Source organism: Cibotium barometz, chromosome 38, assembly GCF_041138505.1.
Source record: "Cibotium barometz isolate CiBa-2024 chromosome 38, ASM4113850v1, whole genome shotgun sequence".
Classification (NCBI taxonomy): Eukaryota; Viridiplantae; Streptophyta; class Polypodiopsida; order Cyatheales; family Cibotiaceae; genus Cibotium; species Cibotium barometz.
Window position 1 is genome coordinate 41,690,110 of NC_141083.1, and position 20,590 is coordinate 41,710,699.

The 20,590-nt window shown below is 38.3% G+C and overlaps 1 protein-coding gene across 1 annotated transcript; it reads left to right on the forward strand.

Annotated features, from left to right (window-relative positions):
- Positions 1–3,188: 3,188 nt before the first annotated feature.
- On the forward strand, positions 3,189–5,372 carry LOC147616729 (fe(II)/2-oxoglutarate-dependent dioxygenase 4-like). Its single transcript, XM_086777135.1, has 4 exons — positions 3,189–3,448; positions 3,546–3,769; positions 3,866–4,190; positions 4,950–5,372. Exons 1-4 carry the CDS (start codon positions 3,224–3,226, stop codon positions 5,223–5,225), a joined length of 1,050 nt encoding a protein of 349 aa, XP_086633261.1. The 5' UTR covers positions 3,189–3,223; the 3' UTR covers positions 5,226–5,372.
- The last annotated feature ends 15,218 nt before the right edge of the window (positions 5,373–20,590 follow it).

Below are 20,590 nucleotides of genomic sequence, written 5' to 3' on the forward strand. Positions count from 1 at the left end.
TACATCTTCTTCTTCTGCAACAAATTCAACCTCAGTGGTGGAGGGCTATGGGCTGTGCTGCTGCAGTAGCTTCCGGTTATGGTTGTGCCTCTGGTTCTAGTTGTTTGTGAGGTTCTGCTTGAGGGGCATCATCATTAGGGTGTTCAAGTATTAACCTACTCTAAGAATGGGTGTCCTTGTTGTGAGGGGCACGGGAGCTCTCAACTGGCCTTGTACGAGGATGGAGGGGGGGGAAACTGTAAAGGATACGTTGCATTTGAGGATCAAGCATATGGTCATATCTGTACCACAATCAATGAAGGGTATCAAAATCGCTTGGCATTATTGTCAGCCTGTGGGCATGAGTGGCAAGAAAGTAAGCATCTTCAAAAAACTCGATGATCCGGTCCTCAGTGATTTCTTGAAGACACAATAATGCAGATGATTGCCACCGCATGCCAATACTCCATCGCTCACAAATTTCATGCCCAATCCTTTGGAAAGGGAGCCTGGATATCGCGCAGGCTGCATGTGTCGCTCAATGCGATGAAGCTCCTGCAAAACTGCCTTATGAGCTTGATACCTCCTTGTTCTACCTTGAGCTTGATACCTAAAATGATGTCTACATGACCTAAGCTTGATACCTCCTTGTTCTACCTTGAGCTTGATGTCTACATGACCTAAGCTTGATACCTCCTTGTTCTACCTTGAGCTTGATACATCATGCCCTATGAGCTTAGGTCATTTTAGGGATGGAATGGTTTCATCGAAAAAATAAGGACTTTTCTGTTGATTGGGTCAAACATTTGATGTCTTTCCATCACAATGGAAACCTTGTTACTCTTAAGGGAAACATTGTAGTACCCAAGGAAACTTTTATTAATGAGCTTGAGTTAATGGAAAATCTTTTTAACTATGAACTTTTCCAATTGGTTTGGCCATCTTGAAAACCTCAAGAAATGATCCCTCTAAAATTCCTTAACCTCTTCACGTTGACACCTCCACCATTGCCTAGACTCAAGGATAGACCCAAGAGGGGGGAATGTTAACCCAAGGGTAACTATTGGGTGCCCAACATCGCTTCCACACTCGTGGGCCACATCAACAGTAAGTGATGAGAGCTGAAGAAGCCATCATCAGGACAAAGAATGAACAAAGCTAAATAAACCTAAGTAATCAAGGTCATGCATGCTAAGAAGTAGCTATGGACTCAAGGTAGCATACTCTGTGTATACATGCTTGCCCAAAAGGTTAACTAATGGGTGCCCAACATCACTTCCAACATCAACAATAAGTGAGGGGAGGGGAAGAAGAGATCATAAAGAAACTAAGAATGAACAAAGCCAAAGAAATCTAAGTAATCAAGCCTCAAGTCATCATGCAAGCTATGAAAGTAGCTATGGACTCAAGGTGGCACACCCCATGTGTACGTGCTTGCCTAAGCAAGATAGGATTAACTCTATTATGTCATAGCATTGTATAAATTATAATTTAACTTGTAACTCGAGGCTGTGTGGCCAAGCCTTATGTGGAGCTGACATCCCATGCACCCACACTCTTATATCTACATTAGACTCTACTTAGACACCCAAAACTCAGTGAAGTTTGGACACCCAAGACTAATACGCGAATTTATCTTTAAATGAGAAAGAGAAATTACCTTGGGTTGTATTGAGAACTAAGCTCTTGCCTCTTATGCTTCTACTCTCTCTAGCTCTATTCCTCTTGGTAGTTCTATGCTTGTGTGTGAATATGAGAGTGTGTGTATCATTTCTTCTCTCCCATATACCTTGCCAATTGATGCTAGTGAGAGTGTGAGAGTGTGTGTAAGGAGACGGATATTGTCTTGAATCTCTTCAAGCTAGCCATGGGAGTCCTAAGCTCAACATAGACAACTCATGTGGTCACAACAATAGGCGATCTTCTCAAGTAGCTATAATGTAGTTGCCTCTTCTCCAAGACGGTGGTTACAACAATAGGCGATCTTCTCAAGTAGCTATAATGCAGTTGCCTCTTCTCCAAGACGGTGGTTACACTACAAGAGATGGGGAGCATAACTGCCTGAAGAGGAGAGAGAGAAAGGTAAGTGCACTCCACTTGGTTAGTCTTGTGCTAGTGAGTGTGGTATATTTGGGCTTTCCAAAATGCATATTAGTTGATTTTTTACTCTCTTTAAGAGTTTAACATAGAGCTATTTTGCTTAATTTTGGCTCCTTAGATGATTTTTGTAATTGTATATTACTGATTTAGAGTGTTGGCATAGATCTTAGGTTTCTTACTCCATGATTTTTAAAAAACTCTTCATTTTCATTACTTTCCCTTAATGGACTAGTTTTTTTGTTTATGGGGGGCAATTATTCATTTTTAAGAATAAAAAAAGTTAAAAATTTTGGGTAGTTAAAATTGATGTTTTTGAGTGTTTAAGTGTGTTTGGATGCATCAAAACATCTAATTACACCAACTACTCCATCAAGTGTTTTGATCTCTTTTTTTCATTGCACATAAGAGAAAATATTAATAAATCAAACTATAATATATCTTAAATCAGTTAATTGATTATACCTTAAACCATGCACATGTTTTAGAGATCACATAGGTAATCTAATGATGTGCTTGGTTGTGTTAATTAATTGATAGTTAAAGATTAATTTGAGCTCAAGGATTAGCTACAAAGAGAAAAAAAAAGCAAGGGAGTTAATCTTTGATTAAGTCTTAAGAACAAATTTTTTATAACTCATTAGAATTAATTAAAGTGAGATTAATTGGTTTGAATCTTCCCTCTTTTGAATACATTCATCAAGGCATGTATAAGAGGGTGTAAGGGGTCTTCAATGCATATGCAAGAGGTAAGAGCTAAAAAAAGGGGGAATATGTGTCATAAGCTTTGAAGAGGGTGTAAGTGGGGTGTTGACTTCTCCATTTTGAAGTAGACTATCCTTAAAAAACCAAAACAAACATTACTCTAAATCAAAATGAAAACCATCCACACCTAGGCAGCTATGTGGCACATAAAAGCACGGTCAATTAGGGTTGCAAAGGTGATGAAATGATGGAGACTAATTGTTAAAGTGCCTTAGTAAAGTCCCACGCTGATCACGCTTGTAGTAACGCTGCTTAAAGGATGTGCGCCAACGATTGTCACGCTTGTAGCAAAGGTAAGCTATTTAAAGGATGGCCTTCCAAGGTTCTCTCACTCTCTCTCACACACACACTCTCTCTCTCTCTTTGTCTCTTTCCCGAAAAGATGGCTTCGTCTTACGTCAAGGGAGTGAAAGAGATGTTGGACGAAGGTGTGACGGGCGTGCCCGCCCACTACGTGAGGTCAACTCACGAGCGTCCGGCCTTGCTAGAAGTGTGCACAAACGAAGAGATCCCTGTGATCGACGTGTCGCACGCCCGAGTTGCCAGCCAGTGGGCGGCAATAGTTGCTGAGATTGGACGGGCCTGCGAGGAGTGGGGTTTCTTCCAAGTAAGCTGGGCGGGGTTTTGATTAATTATTGGCGAAACTATGGTTGTCGAGGGTGGTAGCTTCACATAGTACTACGTTAATTGTGATAAATGTGCAGGTCGTGAACCACGGAGTAGATACCGTCAAGATTATGAGTGCGGTGAGGAGGTTCTACGAGCTACCAACTGCAGCCAAGCTGTGTAATATATCTGCCGGGAGTGCGGAGAGCGGCGTCACCTTCGCCACCGGTACTGGCTCCACCCCGGACTGGAAAGACACGCTTGTCATCAGGCGGCGCCCAGGCATTTGCAATGGCTTCCAAACTGCACCCGAAATACTCAGGTAGCATGTGCTTTTGCGCTGCTTTCCTAGAGCCTTCATGTGTGTTTTTGTTTTTCTTGTAAGCCTTCATCTCTCTCTCTCTGCTTGCTTGTGCAGAGAGGAGGTTCTGGAATACCAGGCCGCCATAGACGAGCTCGCGGCCCTCCTCTACCAGGCCATCTTTGAAAGCCTGGGATTGAGCAAGGAGTATATCCAAGACCAAGTGCCTGGCCTTGAACGGCTTGTGCTTGTGAACAATTTCTACCCCCCTTGCCCCGACCCTAGCCTTGTGTTTGGCCTAAGCTCACACTCCGATGTTAGCAGCCTTACCATCCTCTTACCCGACGATGTGCCCGGTTTACAAATAAAAAAGGATGACAAATGGCTGGCGGTTCATGCTCTTCCCAACGCCTTTGTTGTCAATGTCGCTGATCAAATCGAGGTACCCTCGTTATTCTCATTTGAATTCCACATAAGGTTTGTTGAAATGCTTGATATGTTCGCGAGTAGTGGGAAAGTTGTATGTGTTTCAAGTTGTCTTCTCTTAGAAAGTGTGTTCAAAAGATCACCGCCTTAGAAAGGAAAGATAAAAACTCCGCCTTAGCAACCTCTTAAGAACCAGAACGCCAAAACTAAAACTTCCAAGGACCAAAAGATGCAAAAGAAGCGAAAGATAATCAGATAATGAGAAGAAAAAAGAAAAAAGAAGAATACGTTATTTTAGCCATAGAAAAGGCATTGAAGCTTTTGTTAGGGAGTTTATCTACATAGTGGAAGGAATGGAAAATGTAAACAAACGACCTCTCTTATCTCTCTACGTCCCGACTTGCAATTAGATTATGTAAAAAGTGAACTAAAGGACTGACTAGTGGAAGTATTCAGATCATAGAACCCCACCATATGTGTATGTGTAAGTGTGTGTAAGAGTGTGTACCCACATATAAATATAAATATATGTATATGCATACATACATACAAGCATATATATATATATATCGAATATATACATATGTATGTATATATATACACACATACATACATTTAAATATATACATATGTGTATACATATATGCATGTGTCAAGAAATCAAAAAAGACAAAAAAAATAAAATAAAGGTGATAGTTAAATCGAAAAGCTTATGTTAGTGCAACTCAATTAATAATAGAAATGAAATGATATTGTTAGCACTTTTTGTTTGCAGATCTTAACCAATGCAAAGTACAAAAGTATTGAGCATAGAGCTGTAGTCAACAAAGATAAGGCAAGGATCTCCCTAGGTGCTTTCTTTGGGCCACGAGAGGATACCAAAATTGCACCTTTGCCTGCTTTGGTCAATGAGAAGAATCCGCCCATTTTTAGAGAAATTATGTTTGGTGAGTATCTGAGAAATTATTATACACAAGATCTTCCACTCTATAAAACTACTCTAAATTATGCTGGTGGTATGTATGCGGGATTAGTTGCAAAAAACCACTAGTTTGTATCTTCATGCAAAGCTAGTGATCTACCTCTTTTTTTTTTTGTAAGCACGTAACCACTAAATATGCTTCTTTGTAAGCATGTAACCAAGTTGGCATTTTCTTAATTATGGTAAATGGATAAGTATTTCCATATGTGAGCTAAAGTAGCCAAGAAGAGAGACCATTTTGAGTATTCCAAACACATTTTTTATGCTTTGAATAATAGTTTTTAGAACATATACTCTTAAGGGTCAACAATAGACTTACATTCAACAAAACAAAAACTTCAACAAAAGAAGAGTGTGTAATGATTATTTCTAGGTGTGGTAGTGGTTTTGACCATAAAAGCGTTTTCAAAAGTAAAGCATCATTTTTCAAGGTTACATAAGTAACTTGGAATTTTAATGTGAGGTCATCATTACATTGAGAAGCCTGGCCAACACTCTAACTCATAATCTCAGACTTAAATTCAAGTTGATTCTAGTGTCACATACCACCTATAGGTCACTATTATATATATTGGCACACTTTCAACTTATTGTATTGAGTGTTCCAAAGAGGAGCTTTCTAAATATTATTTATTACCACCAAGAGTAGACATGTGTCTATATGCTTTTTTATTCTATAAATCTTCTCTCTCTCTCTCTCTCTCTCTCTCTCTCTCTCTCTCTCTCTCTCTCGGGCTAAGAGTAGGTTCATCCAATCTCATACCATGCTTTCTCAAACCACATTGTTTCACCAATGTAGTGTCTTGAACAAATGTTGCTTTGCAGGTGTGTGGCATTGCCAAAAAGACCCTTGACAATTGGTTAAATGAGTGCTACTTGTATGTACTTGAACAAATCAATAAAAAATCAAAAAGACACTACCACACTTAGGAAATAATATAACAACTTTGGAAATCCATCTCTTAACCCTAGAAAACAAACCAAGCTTGCTAGTAGATACTTAAAAGTTCATCTCTTGACCCTTGAAAATACGCTAAGCCTATTAGTAAAGACTCTATGCAAAGAAGAGTTTGTTGCATAGGTTTAAGTAGAGAGGATGAAGCAAGACTCATAGGAGACTATTAACAAGTGGACAAGGAAGTCTTGAGAGAACACATAAAATCCCTAATGAAATTTGTGTGGGTGATTTACCTAATGCAGAGTACATAGATGGAGATGAGGAGGCATACTAGGTTGAGCAGTTACTACATGCAATAGTGTCAATGTTTGGTTGGGAGCTAGTATTTACCTCAATTTCAAGACAAGGTAATCATGTAGAAGAAACTTATCATTATAAAAGTGATGAGATTAGGGTCTTACCTAACAAACTTAAAGATAAAAGTATATGGACTATTGAGGAACTCAACCCCAAGAAGAAGACAACATAAAAGTTAGCGTAGCTAAAAACTAAGCCATGTGGGCAATCTATCACGAAGGTAAACCCAATAAAAAATTTGAGCATAAAGAAAATCATTAAATTTTTAGCAAAGGTGAGTGTGTTTGATGCTTAACATTACAGAATTTACTAGTTGACTAGTTGGATGTTTTTAGTATGTTATCTATTTTAAGACTAACATGGTCTTTATTCTTTATTTTTCGTAGACTTACGTTATTAAGAGACCATCATGGTCTTTTTTACTTATGTTTTTAGTACTTTAAGACTAACATGGTCTTTATTCTTTATTTTTCGTAGACTTACGTTAAGAGACCAACATGTTCTTTTTTACTTATGTTTTTTTTTTGTCGTCCATTGTGTTTTCAGTTTTAGGCACATGGATAAATTCTACAGGGTTACACTAACCTACTAACATGGGTAAGATTTTAGTTTTATCCACATGCACAAAATCCAAGAACATCATTGTTTTTTATTTGGAACCTATAGCCAAACATTGTGACCTCCTCCATTTTCATGCCCCTTCTCTAGTTGTTGCAGCATTGTAGGGTGTGTCTCCATCACTCTCATATCTTGTGGATTTCTCCTTAGCAATAATGCCTCACATGATGCACCACAAGAGGAGGAGGGATATCCACATCCATAACCATGCTTCAACAAATAAAACTTAGACTTTTAAAATTCTCTTACATGGCTATGCATGCAACTACATCCACGTATATAGTCAGTCAAAGCATAACCGGGTGGGCATATAGCCACTGCCATAGACATAATCTCACTGTAGTCTATGCAAAAAATAAAGAGAAGGGGGATCGAGTGGGAGAGGGAGAAACAGATGCGATGTTCTTCTGTCTTTGCCATTATGTCTCCCCACCCCCCATTAAAAAGGAAAAAAATCTAAAACATGAAAAATACACATTTATATGAGAAAACTACTTTTAAAAATGCACATTTATAACATATTATAAAAATCTACTATTGGGCCTATAATTGAGATAGGAGCTACTTGTATTAGTTTCAGTATGTGGTAAAGCCATGGATAGAAGCACCTCGAATCCATGAAAACCATAGTTGATCATCATAAAAAATCAATGCAATTCAATGCATGCCATCTAATGGTCATTAATCATGCCAAAAGAAGCATTAAAATTGGTGGCTAACTCATCAATCCGGAGTATATAAACGTGGTGTTGTTGAAGCAAAACTCCAAAGTAAGAAAGTGAAACACATGTGTGTAGCACTCATTAAAAACCCCTAGACACAAGTGATCTAGGCAAAACCTGATGAGTCCATATAAAACTTGGAAACCATCCAATAAAATCCACAAAAAAAAAAAGATCAACTAACCCATGATAATTTTTTCTTAGGCTTAGGAAATTAAGCATAGACCACACTTAAACATTCCACCAAACCTATCTTATGGCATTCCAAACCTATATTTTTTCAGAAAATGTTTAGCAAACTAATTTGTCAAAATACCATTGTTATTGGGATTTCTAAAAATAATTTCTAGAATATTTCTAATTTCTCCTGAGAATCCCATCGTTCATGAAATTTTCAATTCCGCCCCACAATTCTCAAATCCAATAAAAATTTACAATTTTAATGGATTTTCTATTTTTCTAAGCAAAAAATATATTTTTATAGGAATTTGAATGGTCACGGGCGCTCGAATGGACACACACCACATGCCAATCACCAACCCCACATTTTTCAAAAATTTAAAATAACCTTTGTCTAATTTTCCACTAATTTTTAAGAATTTTTTGAAAATTTTAATTTACCCCGAACGCATTAGAATACAAACGGTCCTAAAATTTTCGAATCCCAATGGTCTTTCTGGAATATGGAAAGCCAACAGTTTCGCGAAAATGAAAAGAAAAAAAAAAAAATCGAAATGTGAAAGGTCAAAAGATCCTTGAAATTCAGAAAGTCAATAGGTTTCCCGGGAAAACAGAAAGCTAAAAGGCTCCAAGAGAAAAAAAAACAAAACTTTTAGAGAAGATTTTTTTAATCTTTTTTTTTTCAAGCTTTAAATAAAAAAACTCTTTTTTTATATATTAAAGCTTTAAAAAAATAAATTTATGGGGGACTTCTTTTTCGCTCGATGACCTGCAGCGCACCTCCCCCCTCCCCCCCCTCCCCTCGCCCCCCGCCCGCATTGTGATTCATGAGAGAGAGGACAAGAGCCCCTCTCTCCTCCCCTTCTTCTCCATTCCATGTTTCCTTCTCTCTCCACCCCCTCCCTATTAACTGAGAGGAGGTTTATTAAAATCTTAATTAAACTTTTCTTAATCATTATTATAATTTAATTATGATTAAAGTTTAATCAAACTATGTCTTCTAAGAGACGTTCACACACGTGGGAGAGAGAAAAAGAAGAAATTTTCAGTTTTGAGAGAAGAAAAGAATCCCACGCACATGGGAGAGAACTCAACGCATCAATTGGCTACCCCATACTACATTCAACAAAAATTTGGTAGAAAATTGATAGTATCTTCGCGAAAAACCTTCCAAAATGCATAAAAATATATATTTGTTTCCATAAAAATGCTCTAAAAATTTCTAAATAATTAGAAAAAATTTCCAAAAACTGTAGAAATTTAGGAAATTCATTCTACAAAGAATATCCGTAGTAAAATGTGTGGTATTTTTGTAAAAATTTCATAAATCCTTATTTTAACCCAAATGTTTTTGAGAAAAATAGCATTGAACTCACGGAATTCCCCCACAACGTCGATTCGTCCATTGAATAGAAGAAACACGCATTCCAACCACCATATTGATGATCCACATGCGTAATCACCAAAACGAACCAACAAAATAATATTTTTATTTAATAAATATTAAAATTTACTTTTAAAAATGCTAAAAAAATGGAATAAGAAAGAAAAAACAACAACAATTAACTAGAGATTGCTCTGAGCATAAACTCATCCACCCAACCACTCCCGAGCCCAAGGGATGTACACATGAATTACAATGAAGTACCTCATACCTCATACCTTAACCTTGATGTCCTATACCATAAAGAGATATGACTTCATTCCAGCAACATATAGCTCTAGTGTGAAATGGTAGGTGAGTAGATAGTTATGTGCATATGCTAGGAGGCTAACCCACATTAACCTTGTTCCCATGCTCCCATGCTCAAAAGCCTAATGTGGGTTAGCCTCCTAGTATATGCACATATAATGTGCATCCACCCAACCACCCCCAAGCCCAAGGGATGCACACATGAATTACAATGAGGTACCTTATACCTTAACCTTGATGTCCCATACCATCAAGAGATATGATTTCATTCCACCAGCAACATATAGCTCTAGTGTGAAATGGTAGGTGAGTAGATAGCTATGTGCACATTATATGTGTATATACTACGAGCCTAACCCACATTAAGCTTGTTTCCATGCTCCCATGCTCAAAGGCCTAATGTGGGTTAGCCTCCTAGTATATGCATATATAATGTGCACATTATATGTGTATGTACTAGGAGGCTAACCCACATTAGGCTTGTGAGCACGGGAGCATGGGAACAAGCTCTAGTGGAGCATGGGTTAGGACTAACCTTAAGGGTTGAGGTTAGGGTCACGCATCCAAGGGTCACACATAGAAAATGTAGAGTCAAGAGTCACTTGAGGGCCCTCCTATATAATAGGGGCATTGGGCACACTCAAGGGATGTTCTCTTGTGTAGAGTATTATATCTACTCTCATGCCATTTCATACTAGAGCTGAGTGTTGCTACAATGAAGTACCACATACCTTACCTTGGGGTCCCATACCACTAAGAGATATACTGTATGTAAAAAGCTTTATGCATTAATATTAAGCTTAATGCATTAATCTCTATGCATATAAGGTTTCATGTGAACAAATAACCGAATTCAATATTCTGTGGAGATCGGTTCACACAGCATGAAAAAGAAACATTTTTACGGCATGAAAACCTAAGGTTTCACGTGAAAAAAATTTAAAATTTATAAAACTCGTGAAGTCCGTTGACATTATGTGCATATACTAGGAGGCTAACCCACATTAGGCTTGTGAGCTTGGAAGCATGGGTTAGGGCTAACCTTAAGGGTTGAGGTTAGAGTCAGGCATCCAAGGGCACACATGAATTACAATAAAGTACCCATACCTTAACCTTGATGCCCCATACCATCAAGAGATATGACTTCATTCCAGCAACATATAGCTCTAGTGTGAAATGGTAGGTGAGTAGATAGAATCCTCTACACAAAAGAATATCCCTTGAGTGTGCCCCATGTCCCTATTAAATAGGAGGGCCCTCAAGTGACTCTTGACTCTCCAATTCCCATGTGTGTCGACCCTTGGATGCTTGACCCTAACCTCAACCCTTTTAAGGTTAGCCCTAACCCATGCTCCCACTAGAGCTTGTTCCCATGCTCCTATGCTCACAAACCAAATATGGGTTAGCCTCCTAGTATATGCACATAACAAGTTGAAAGCACACAAAGATAAGAGTGCATGAGTTTCTTTGTTGAGCTAGGGAAGATGAAAGGGCGATAACTATGTCCTTTTGGTGTAGGTCTTGGTGGGAAGGGAGGCGCTAAGATTGGTAAGCTAAAATCTAGCTTGTACATGGTGTGGAAGAATCCAAGTTTTTATTATTACAGTATGCAGCTATAGCCACATGCATAGTCACATGTATAATTGCGCCCTACCATATGGCACTCTCGCAGCATTCACTCCTCTTGTAGCCACTCTCTCACTACATTCTCTCACTAGTGGCATGGCTAGAACTGTTAAGATTTATGGTACCTCCTACAAGAAGCTAGTTAGAATAATTACACACTAATGACACATGATTCACTTAATCCTAAGGTGGATGGAGTATATGAAAAAAAGTGATGATCACAAGCTAATTAGATTGCAAGATAAATTAACTTGCACTCATAGAGAAGCTTAAGATGTTCTTCTACTTCCATTGCTTGAAAATGACCCCTATCCTCACCTACTCACTCCCTGCCTCTACATGTGCTCTATGGCACCACACTTCTCAACCACCCCCCTTGGTGCCATATCTCTAGTCTACTCAAGGTGGTCGGATGTGAGTTACAACAATCATTACCTCCCCTAGGTGCTCAACTGGCTACTCTCAGGTGGTCGGGCAGATAAACACAGCAAACAAGATGAAATGATAAGATGGGTGTCTACTCATATGGTGTGACCCCTCTTTTAACAGATGACTAGGGTAGTAGTGGTGTTTTCCTACTTGCTCTTTAGAAGAGCTGATCTCTAGGGATCTCTTCATACTTGGTGGTCGCAGTAGTCCCCATAAAGTTGCCTTCGCTTTTCTTCAATCTGCAATCTTCTTCTTTATACCCAAACTTGTTACAGTGATTACACTTTGGCTTGTCTTTAAACATGCATTCATTTTTAAAGTGTCCTTTTCTACCACAATTGTGACACTTCAATTTGCTTTTGTTGAACTCAGAACAATGAATTCTCAACAACAGTGTTAGGATTGCTTCCTTTTAATTCTCTCTCTTTCTCCGAAAGGAATGAGACACATCCATCAAATGTTGGCTCTAAGGTTGTGACAAGTGCATTTTATTCCTTTGGCATGCTTTTTAGGATTATTGCAACAATGATATCTTTGTCTCCAATCTTAGCATCTATGCCATCTAACTGAGTCATGATGTTTTTCATTTTACTAACAAATTGAGCCAAAGATTCATTCAAGTTCATTTCTAGACCATAGAACTCAATCTTTGAGTGCATTTCATGGTTCTTTGTCTTAGCTCCAAACACGAGATTTAATGTATCCCATGCATGTTTTGTGTGTTCCTTAGAGTTAATGTGCTGAATAAGACTAGTACCCAGATGTAAACCAATGAGTGACAATGCTTGCTCATCTTTTTCAACCCACCTTTCACTTGGTTCATTCGGCACATTTTCCTAAATGATTTTCCACAATTTCTTATACATTAGAAGGTACTTCATATGTGTAGCCCACATGTGGAACCCTTCTCCATTGAACTTCTCTACATGCAAAGTGATGCTTGTTGATGTTTCCCTGATTAGAAGGTCTTACCACTTATGATGCTTCAATTGGTAGTGTCTATTCGTCGTTAAACAAGATGGAATGCAAGTAGTGTATGTGCATCAAATTTTTTATATTTGCTTCTAGAGCTTCCTAAGGATAGCCCCAATGCAAAGTTAGTGCTTTTGATGTGTGAACACACTAAATGCAACTCTAATTGCTCAATTGTATCCCCAGTTGTACCCAATTTATGCTAATTGCATGTTAATTATCATGGTTAATCTTAATCACAATTATTAAGTGGTCAAGAAGATGGAGGTTCAAATTGAACTTGTGGAAGCAAACATTGAAGGGGATTTTTAACCAATATTGTTTCCCTTGATGAGGACGAATGATTTGAGTAACCAAAGCACCTCAAAACACACCAAAACGGCAGATCTACACAGATTTTTAGCAACCTATTTTTATACTACTATGGCAGGATTTGTGCATAAAATTGCACAAAATTTGTACTGAGCCTTCCTCTTATGCTTTATAATAAGCTCCTAAAGGGGCTTGAGCTAATTTGAAGCAAGAAGCTCCAATGGTACAAAAGACCAGTCCAGAGCTAGTGCAAAATTATGCCTGGAGTAGACAGCGAATTTGGCAAAACCCACTAGTATGCTTGGTCACCCTATTGTGTTGGAGATGTGGCTGGGAGGGATTCAACAATGGCTACAAGAATGAGAAGAATCAAGCCTTGCAATTGTGAACCACAAGAAGGGAGATGAAGATAAGTTTGGGATTAGTGATGGATTAGTGACTAAACAAGAAGGGAGATGAAGATAAGGTTGGGATTAGTGATGGTTTAGTGACTAAACAAGAAGCATTAGGAACTCAATGGAGTCTTTTTGGGCCCTTTAATTTGCCATGAGGTTATGGAAACGTTTAACTTTTTGACAAATAGGAGCCTGCCATGTAAGCAAAAACCAATGGTTTGTAAGAGAGGTGTAAGAGTGGTCAAAGGGTGCACTTTTTCTCCCAAAAAGGGGAGGGGGCAATTTTACAATTTTCGGACCTCCATAACTTCTACATACAAGCTCCGATTTGAGCGGAGATTATAGATCCGTGATCTACGCATCAAGAGCTTTCCATAGATATGTTACATGATATGGTTTTATCCGCTAGATTTTAAATTCCATTTTCCCCCCAAAATTCAAATTCGAATAAAGTAGCCGTTTTGAAGCTTCTAATTAGAAAACGTTTCTTCTTAAGAGAAAAGGTTTAACTCCCTTAAACTGCCAAATAAAAGGGCCCAAGAAGACTCCATTGAGTTCCTAATGGGAGATGAAGATAAGGTTGGGATTAGTGATGGTTTAGTGACTAAACACAACTAATGAGCTAAGAGAGTGCACTAATCCTTTATTATCTTGGTCATTATAGCAACATTCCTCCACCCTAATCCATGGCTCACATCACCTTCTACCCACCATAGCCTTTATCTTGCCCTAGTGTGAGCCTTCAAAGCTTGGATTTCAAGTGGTATCAAAGCCACCCCCATCCTCATGAGCTTCTCCATTCACGTTTATTGCAAAGCAAGATGACCATGACTTGGATAGGATAGGATGCCCACTCTTCTCATTACTTGAGGCTCTTAAGATAGCCAAATGGTTACATATCATGTGGACTCCATTGATGCCACCTCATCCAAGTAATATCTCAAATATCTCCTTTCTCTACTAGAGGCTGTTCACACACCTTCACACACTCCCCTTGATACATACTCCTTGTGTATCTAGGCACCACATTTTCAACAATACCATGTTAAGATTTATGGTACCTCTTACAACAAGCTATTTAGACTAATTACACACTAATGACACATGATTAACTTAATCCTAAGGTGGATGATGCCTAAGCAAGATCATGATGGGACTATGTCAAACAAAGTGATGATCACAAGCGAATTAGGTTGCAAGATAGATTAACTTGCACTCATAGAGAGAAGTTTGAGATGTGCTTATACTTCCATTGCTTGAAAATGATCCCTTTTATATGGCTAGAGCACATCTTTACTTGTTCCATGCATGTGGGATAATCCACTTTTTCCATATGGCTTCATCCTCACCTACTCACTCCCTGCCTCTACATGTGCTCTATGGCCCCACACTTCTCAACAACATGGAGCCATGTCCCCGATTGGTAGTAGTGATGCAAGGCATGTAGTTTTATATTCTACCTCTGTTGATGCAAGTGCAATTGTGGGTTGTTTCTTACTGATCCAAGAAATCTAAAGGGTTGCGTAAGAGATCAATACTCATAAAGTAAGCAACAATCCTTTTGTACCATTAGGAGAAATGCGGACTCAATTTTGGGCCCTGTAAATAAGAAGTGCCAACTCAACTTAGAGAGAGAAATAAAAAAAGGTTTAAAACATATCCAAATTTGCAATTCGGCTCATTTTTTACTATTGTAATAGTAGGTTTAAATATATTAAAATATACATATTCTTTCAATGAGGTTTTATCATGAGACAGCATTCTTTGTTGGATGCACGTAAAACTTGTCAGAACCAAGATTTCATAGATTTTGAGGTAGTTGTGCATTTAAAAGATTCGAGAAAAGCTTTAATCATTATCTCGACCGTGGGGGGTTTTCCTACTAAAACTTAAAAAAATGTCCTTACTAATCAAGTTAATTCTTGTTTCAATTCTTTAATATGTTTTATGATGACAGAAAACACTAGCTTTGCAAATGAGAACATTAATCCAAATTTGGGGATTCCAATTAATCCACCTTCAACAACACATGGAGACACTCAAATTCTCAATAACAATAGTAGAAATGGTGCATGTAAAAGAACATATGATACTTACCATCTTCATGTAAACATAAAATCTGAGTACTAGCCTTTAAAGAAACGAAATAAGAGTTTTTTTAATGTTATGAGCAAAAAGAACAAAGGAGGAATAATGGAGAGCGTCATTTGGACTTGTGGACCGATGGCTCAATGTATCTCGAGGATCCATTTACAAATGCACCACCTCCATTTTGCAACATTACCTACTACTTTTCAATGGTGATGGTAGACAAGGTTTGCTAGGTTATGCCCAACACTTGGAAACAAAAGCGATGGTTGCAGAATAGCAGAGGGATTTTCTACAGATAGAGAACACTGAAATAAAAAAACTAAATGGGTTGTATGCAAAGAAGCTTATGGCAAACAAAGAAATAATTCAAGACTTGGAGAAAAATATTGATGCTTTAAGGAGAAAGGACATAGCAGTAGGGCCACATAAAAGAAGAAGGCAACTTTGCAACATAGAGAAAATGAAAGTTGGAAGTGGAGGGATGAAGAAGCGAGTACAGGCTGTAAGGTAATGTTAACTCTTGTTTTATATATATTTCTCTTTTCAGATTAGGTTCTTAAGTAATCAGATTAGGTTCTTAAGTAATCAGATTTGATGTTATTCTATTTTGAGATCTTTACTTCATCCAGAGTCCAAGGTACATTTCGAAAGTTGGAGTGCATTACAGTCATTTGGTACTAAAAGGAATAGTGGAAGAGATGCTGTATCAAAAGAAGTTTCCAAAAATCAATGAGAAGAATGTGTCTTCTTTTATGAACAAGAACCAGCTCGATGCAACGCAGGTGCAAGCAATGTTGGATGAGACTGGCATCTCTCAGAAAGCATATAGTATATGTTTACAGCACTAGGAGAGAAATGTCAAAGTAAGAAGCGTAAAGGTTTGGTACCAATGCAAGTAAAGTCTGCACACCAACATGTGAACTCAGAGGTGTTTTAGAAGCTTGGTTCACTAGTACATATTGAAGCAACATTTATTGCTAAAGATAGAGAGGTACTCTTTAACCAGCACAACAATATTTTCTTTGATCTTGAAGCTTTACAAAGGTACGAAGTTCATTTCTTTGAGATTAGTCAAGAAGAATGTGAAGGAGTTCTAAAATTTGTTTTGAAACTGGATGAGTGTGAGATTTTAAAGAACAAAAAAATGGAGAGGGTTACTATCACTCTAATGAACAGGGCCTTACACACATCTAGTACAAAAGATGATGCAAGATATTTCAGTGTTCAATCGAAGAATAACATATTGCCGCTTGGATCTTTTGAGGTATCTTCTTTATCATTGAATATGACTATGTATTACGTTAAAATAGTTTAAACACAAAACTTGTATAAACATGAGGCCTAATGACACAGGTGGATAAAGAAGACTTTGACATTTTGCATTAGGTGTTTCATCAAACTACAATTCCATCACTGATTAGTGAGCAAATAAATGGAAGGTCCCTTCATGTGTGCCTAGTTTCAGTGACTATAAAGTGGAATGGCACATGATGCAAGTGATTTGAAGACTCTAAAATGCATGTATAACATAAGCAAAGGTGCAAATGCATGTATAACATAAGCAAAGGTGCAAATGCAAAGGTGCCATGTCTATATTGCATGTCAAGTTCCAAGACTTTAAATCGTGTACTATGGCACAAAGCTCCTGATAGGCATTTAAAAGATAAAGATTTTAAAGAAGTGCTTGATATTCCTCTATCCAGAGTGCACATATGCACATTGCATGCACTATGTAGAATTATAGGGAAGCTGGTGTATTTGTACATATGCTTTGCATGGATGTTAAAGCCTAAAAACGAATCTCTAAAAGCAATCAAAGCAATAGAAAAAGTGCTATCAGACATTGTCTTGCATGGGGGGCATGTTAAAATTGAGGAGGAGGACAAGCCGTTACAAGGGGGGGTAGCAAAGAACCAAGAAAACCATCAATAGGTGGTGTGAAAGCTAAAAGATTTTTGTCATACTGCCTCAAAGACTGACGAGATAAAAACAAGCAAAAGATGTTTAATCGATGGAAAGAACTACATAATTCAGTTAAGGACATTGGAAATGAAGGTTTAATCCAAAATCGGAAGGCAGATGTGTGGATTTCACTTGACAAGATCTTTGCATTCATGGAGAAAAAGAGCTGGAGCAATAGTGAGATAAAATTATTTGAAAACATATTCGAGACTTGGAGGAAGGCATTCATTGCAGGATGGAGTGATCAACATAACTCATTACATGGTAAGAACTTAGCTGCAATCTCAATACTGTGAGACCAACTAATACATACATCTGATTTTTTCCTGTTGTCATTGATTGCAGCATATACTATATAATCATACACCATATTTTGCAAAGACATACGGTTCATTATTGATATGGTCAACTCAAGGCATGTAGAAGTCACATTACATAGCAAGAACTGTGAGATCCCCATCCCCACCGTGTAACGGATTCGGGGTGCTAGCAGCGGAAGTAGCACTTCTTGTGCGGGGCAGGGTCCCACACTCGGGGCCTCGCCCACGGATATCCGGACAAGAAACTAATCCATCGGTTTTTCCAAAACCGAACCCGAAAAAACTTCCTTCGCTCGGAAAGCACGGGCGATTCCACCAAGATAACTTTTCCCTAATGTAGTCAAAAGCCTTAGCTAACTGAGCTCATCTGATCGAACCCGTAAGTCCCATATTCAGATTAGGGAAAAGGACTATACTTGGATCATAGAGACCAACGCTTTTTTCCTCATTGAGAGGCACAGTCGTTGATTCTTTTCCATAGAACAATTTTTCTCCGGAATTTACTTCATCTATCGAACTAAACAGAAATTGCGTCTCGATTTACGGATCCATCAGTCCAGCCTAACCCCATCTAGTCCCATGGGTTACCCAACTGCCCAATCACTGTAGTGATGGAATCCAATTAGGAATTTGGTTAGGTTTTCTCCCGGGTACCAAGGAAAAGAGTTCCCAAGCCCTCTAGCCCCGGATGTTCATGCAAACATAAAACTAGTCACACCACTTACACACCCAATATGAAATTGCCTTTTTCTCAGCATCAACTATCTTTAAAATAATCCTTTAATGAAACCATTGTGTCATTGATCACAATCCTCAAAATCTCTGGTTGAATCCTTATTTCCAATGATTCCTTCATCGGTGTACTTATGGCATCATTGGCAACCAGAACGCTCACCACCTATGCACAGAGGGGCTTTTTTGATAGTTCCTAGCTCATAGTAGCCGGCAATATATTCACATAACAAAATGGAATCACCGTGGAAGATCAGCAAGATCAACCAACAGATCCATATAAAAGAGACATGGACTCATCCGTTGAGGACCAACAAGGTCAATCAACCAGATCCATGCCCAGTTTCAGAAAACAACTCTTACTCCTTGATTCAATATCTTCCACGACGCATGTGTGGGTATCTTCGGTGACCCAGAGCCCGAGCACCGTATGGTCAGTACCCTCTAGGATCCTTCGCAGGTCACCTAGCGCTTCACTCATAGGCCGCTTCGTTGGTCCCTCATCCACCGTACCGAAAGCTCACCATTTAAATCAAACCGAGGCTGGTCAAGACCTCGGCCGACCATGCTACGCAAGATGTCCTCCGTTGACTCTCCGTCAGCTATTGCAACTTTATCAGTTAGGTCTTCACGACCTTAATCACAAGACGATCAAAATGCTTCCCCAGCATTCTCGACATAAAACAGTCATTTACAAACAGGTCACAAATACAGTTTCTATAATGAACTCTCGTCTTTCCACATTATCCCTCATCAGTCCACATTACTTATTCCACATTCCATTCATATGTTTTTCCATTGTCATCCAATCACACCATATTCCATCTCATCACCTCAGATTCATTCACATCACATATGATTTATTCACATCCCAATTCACATGTCATCACATCTCATCCATTCACTCATATCGACGTCACATCATTTCACATACACATTCGCATTGATTATTCCACATACACATCCACATTCATACATCCACATCCATACATCCACTTCCACATCCGCATTCATACATACACATCCATATCCATGTCCATACATCCACATCCACATCCATACATCCATTTTCACATCCACATCCACATCCATTTCCACATCCACATCCATACATCCATTTTCACATCCACATTCATACATCCATATCCACATCCACATTCATACATCCACATCCACATCCACATCCACATCCATACATCCACACCATCTACATCAACCCTCATCATTCACACATCAAACCACATCATCAATTCATCCATCTACATCAACCCACATCATTCACACATGAAACCACATCATCCATTCATCCATCTACATCAACCCATATCATTCACTTATCAAACCACATCATCCATTCACATCCGATTCACATGCCGTCATTCATTCACATCCTTTATCTTTCATTCATACCACGATTCACATGACATAACATTCCTTTCATCCATTTTCATTTATCTGATTCATATCACTTCCATCCATCCATTTACATCTATTTAATTCCTATCACATCCCTAAAACTCTCCCACACATGTGAAATAGGTGCCTCCTTCACGAGGGAAATTCTCCCATACTGAGGTGTCAAAAATGCATTATTTCTTTTAAATATTTATCTTTTTTCACTATTAACCTTGTCCTTAGTCAACTCTTCATCTTATGTGAGTATTTACTCATTTTTGGGGGATTTTCCTTTTATTCTTCCATTTATCTCCTCCCTACATTTGGATGAATCTTATTGGTCCATAGGAACCTTAATTTAAATTTTCGAAAAAATCTTGACCCCTAGGATAAGGCCTCTTGAATAGATTATACTTGATTTCTAATGCACCTTCTGAAAATATTTTTGAACTTCTGTTTCGAGGGAGCTTAATTTAATAAGAAGATATATTTTTCCATCCAAAAATATTTAAAAATTGAATTACCACTCTCTAGAAGATTTTCTCTCTCTAGGCCAAAATTGGTAAAAACAAGATTTTTATAGTTCTAAAGAGGGATTTGACTACAAGGGAAGATACTGGAGATCCTGAAAGGCTCGAGAGGAATCTTGCATTCTACCTCACTTAAAAAACACGAGATGTCCTTATCTCGCAGGTGGAGTATGATCTCTTTCATCATCTTCTTCTTCTTCAA

What these genes read in the sequence shown, in the direction of transcription:
- LOC147616729 (XM_086777135.1), top strand. Translation starts at nt 3,224, where the DNA reads ATGGCTTCGTCTTACGTCAAGGGAGTGAAAGAGATGTTGGACGAAGGT. An exon ending in AGGAGTGGGGTTTCTTCCAA is followed by an intron (nt 3,449 to 3,545) that starts GTAAGCTGGGCG and finishes ATAAATGTGCAG; the next exon opens with GTCGTGAACCACGGAGTAGA. An exon ending in ATGTCGCTGATCAAATCGAG is followed by an intron (nt 4,191 to 4,949) that starts GTACCCTCGTTA and finishes TTTTGTTTGCAG; the next exon opens with ATCTTAACCAATGCAAAGTA.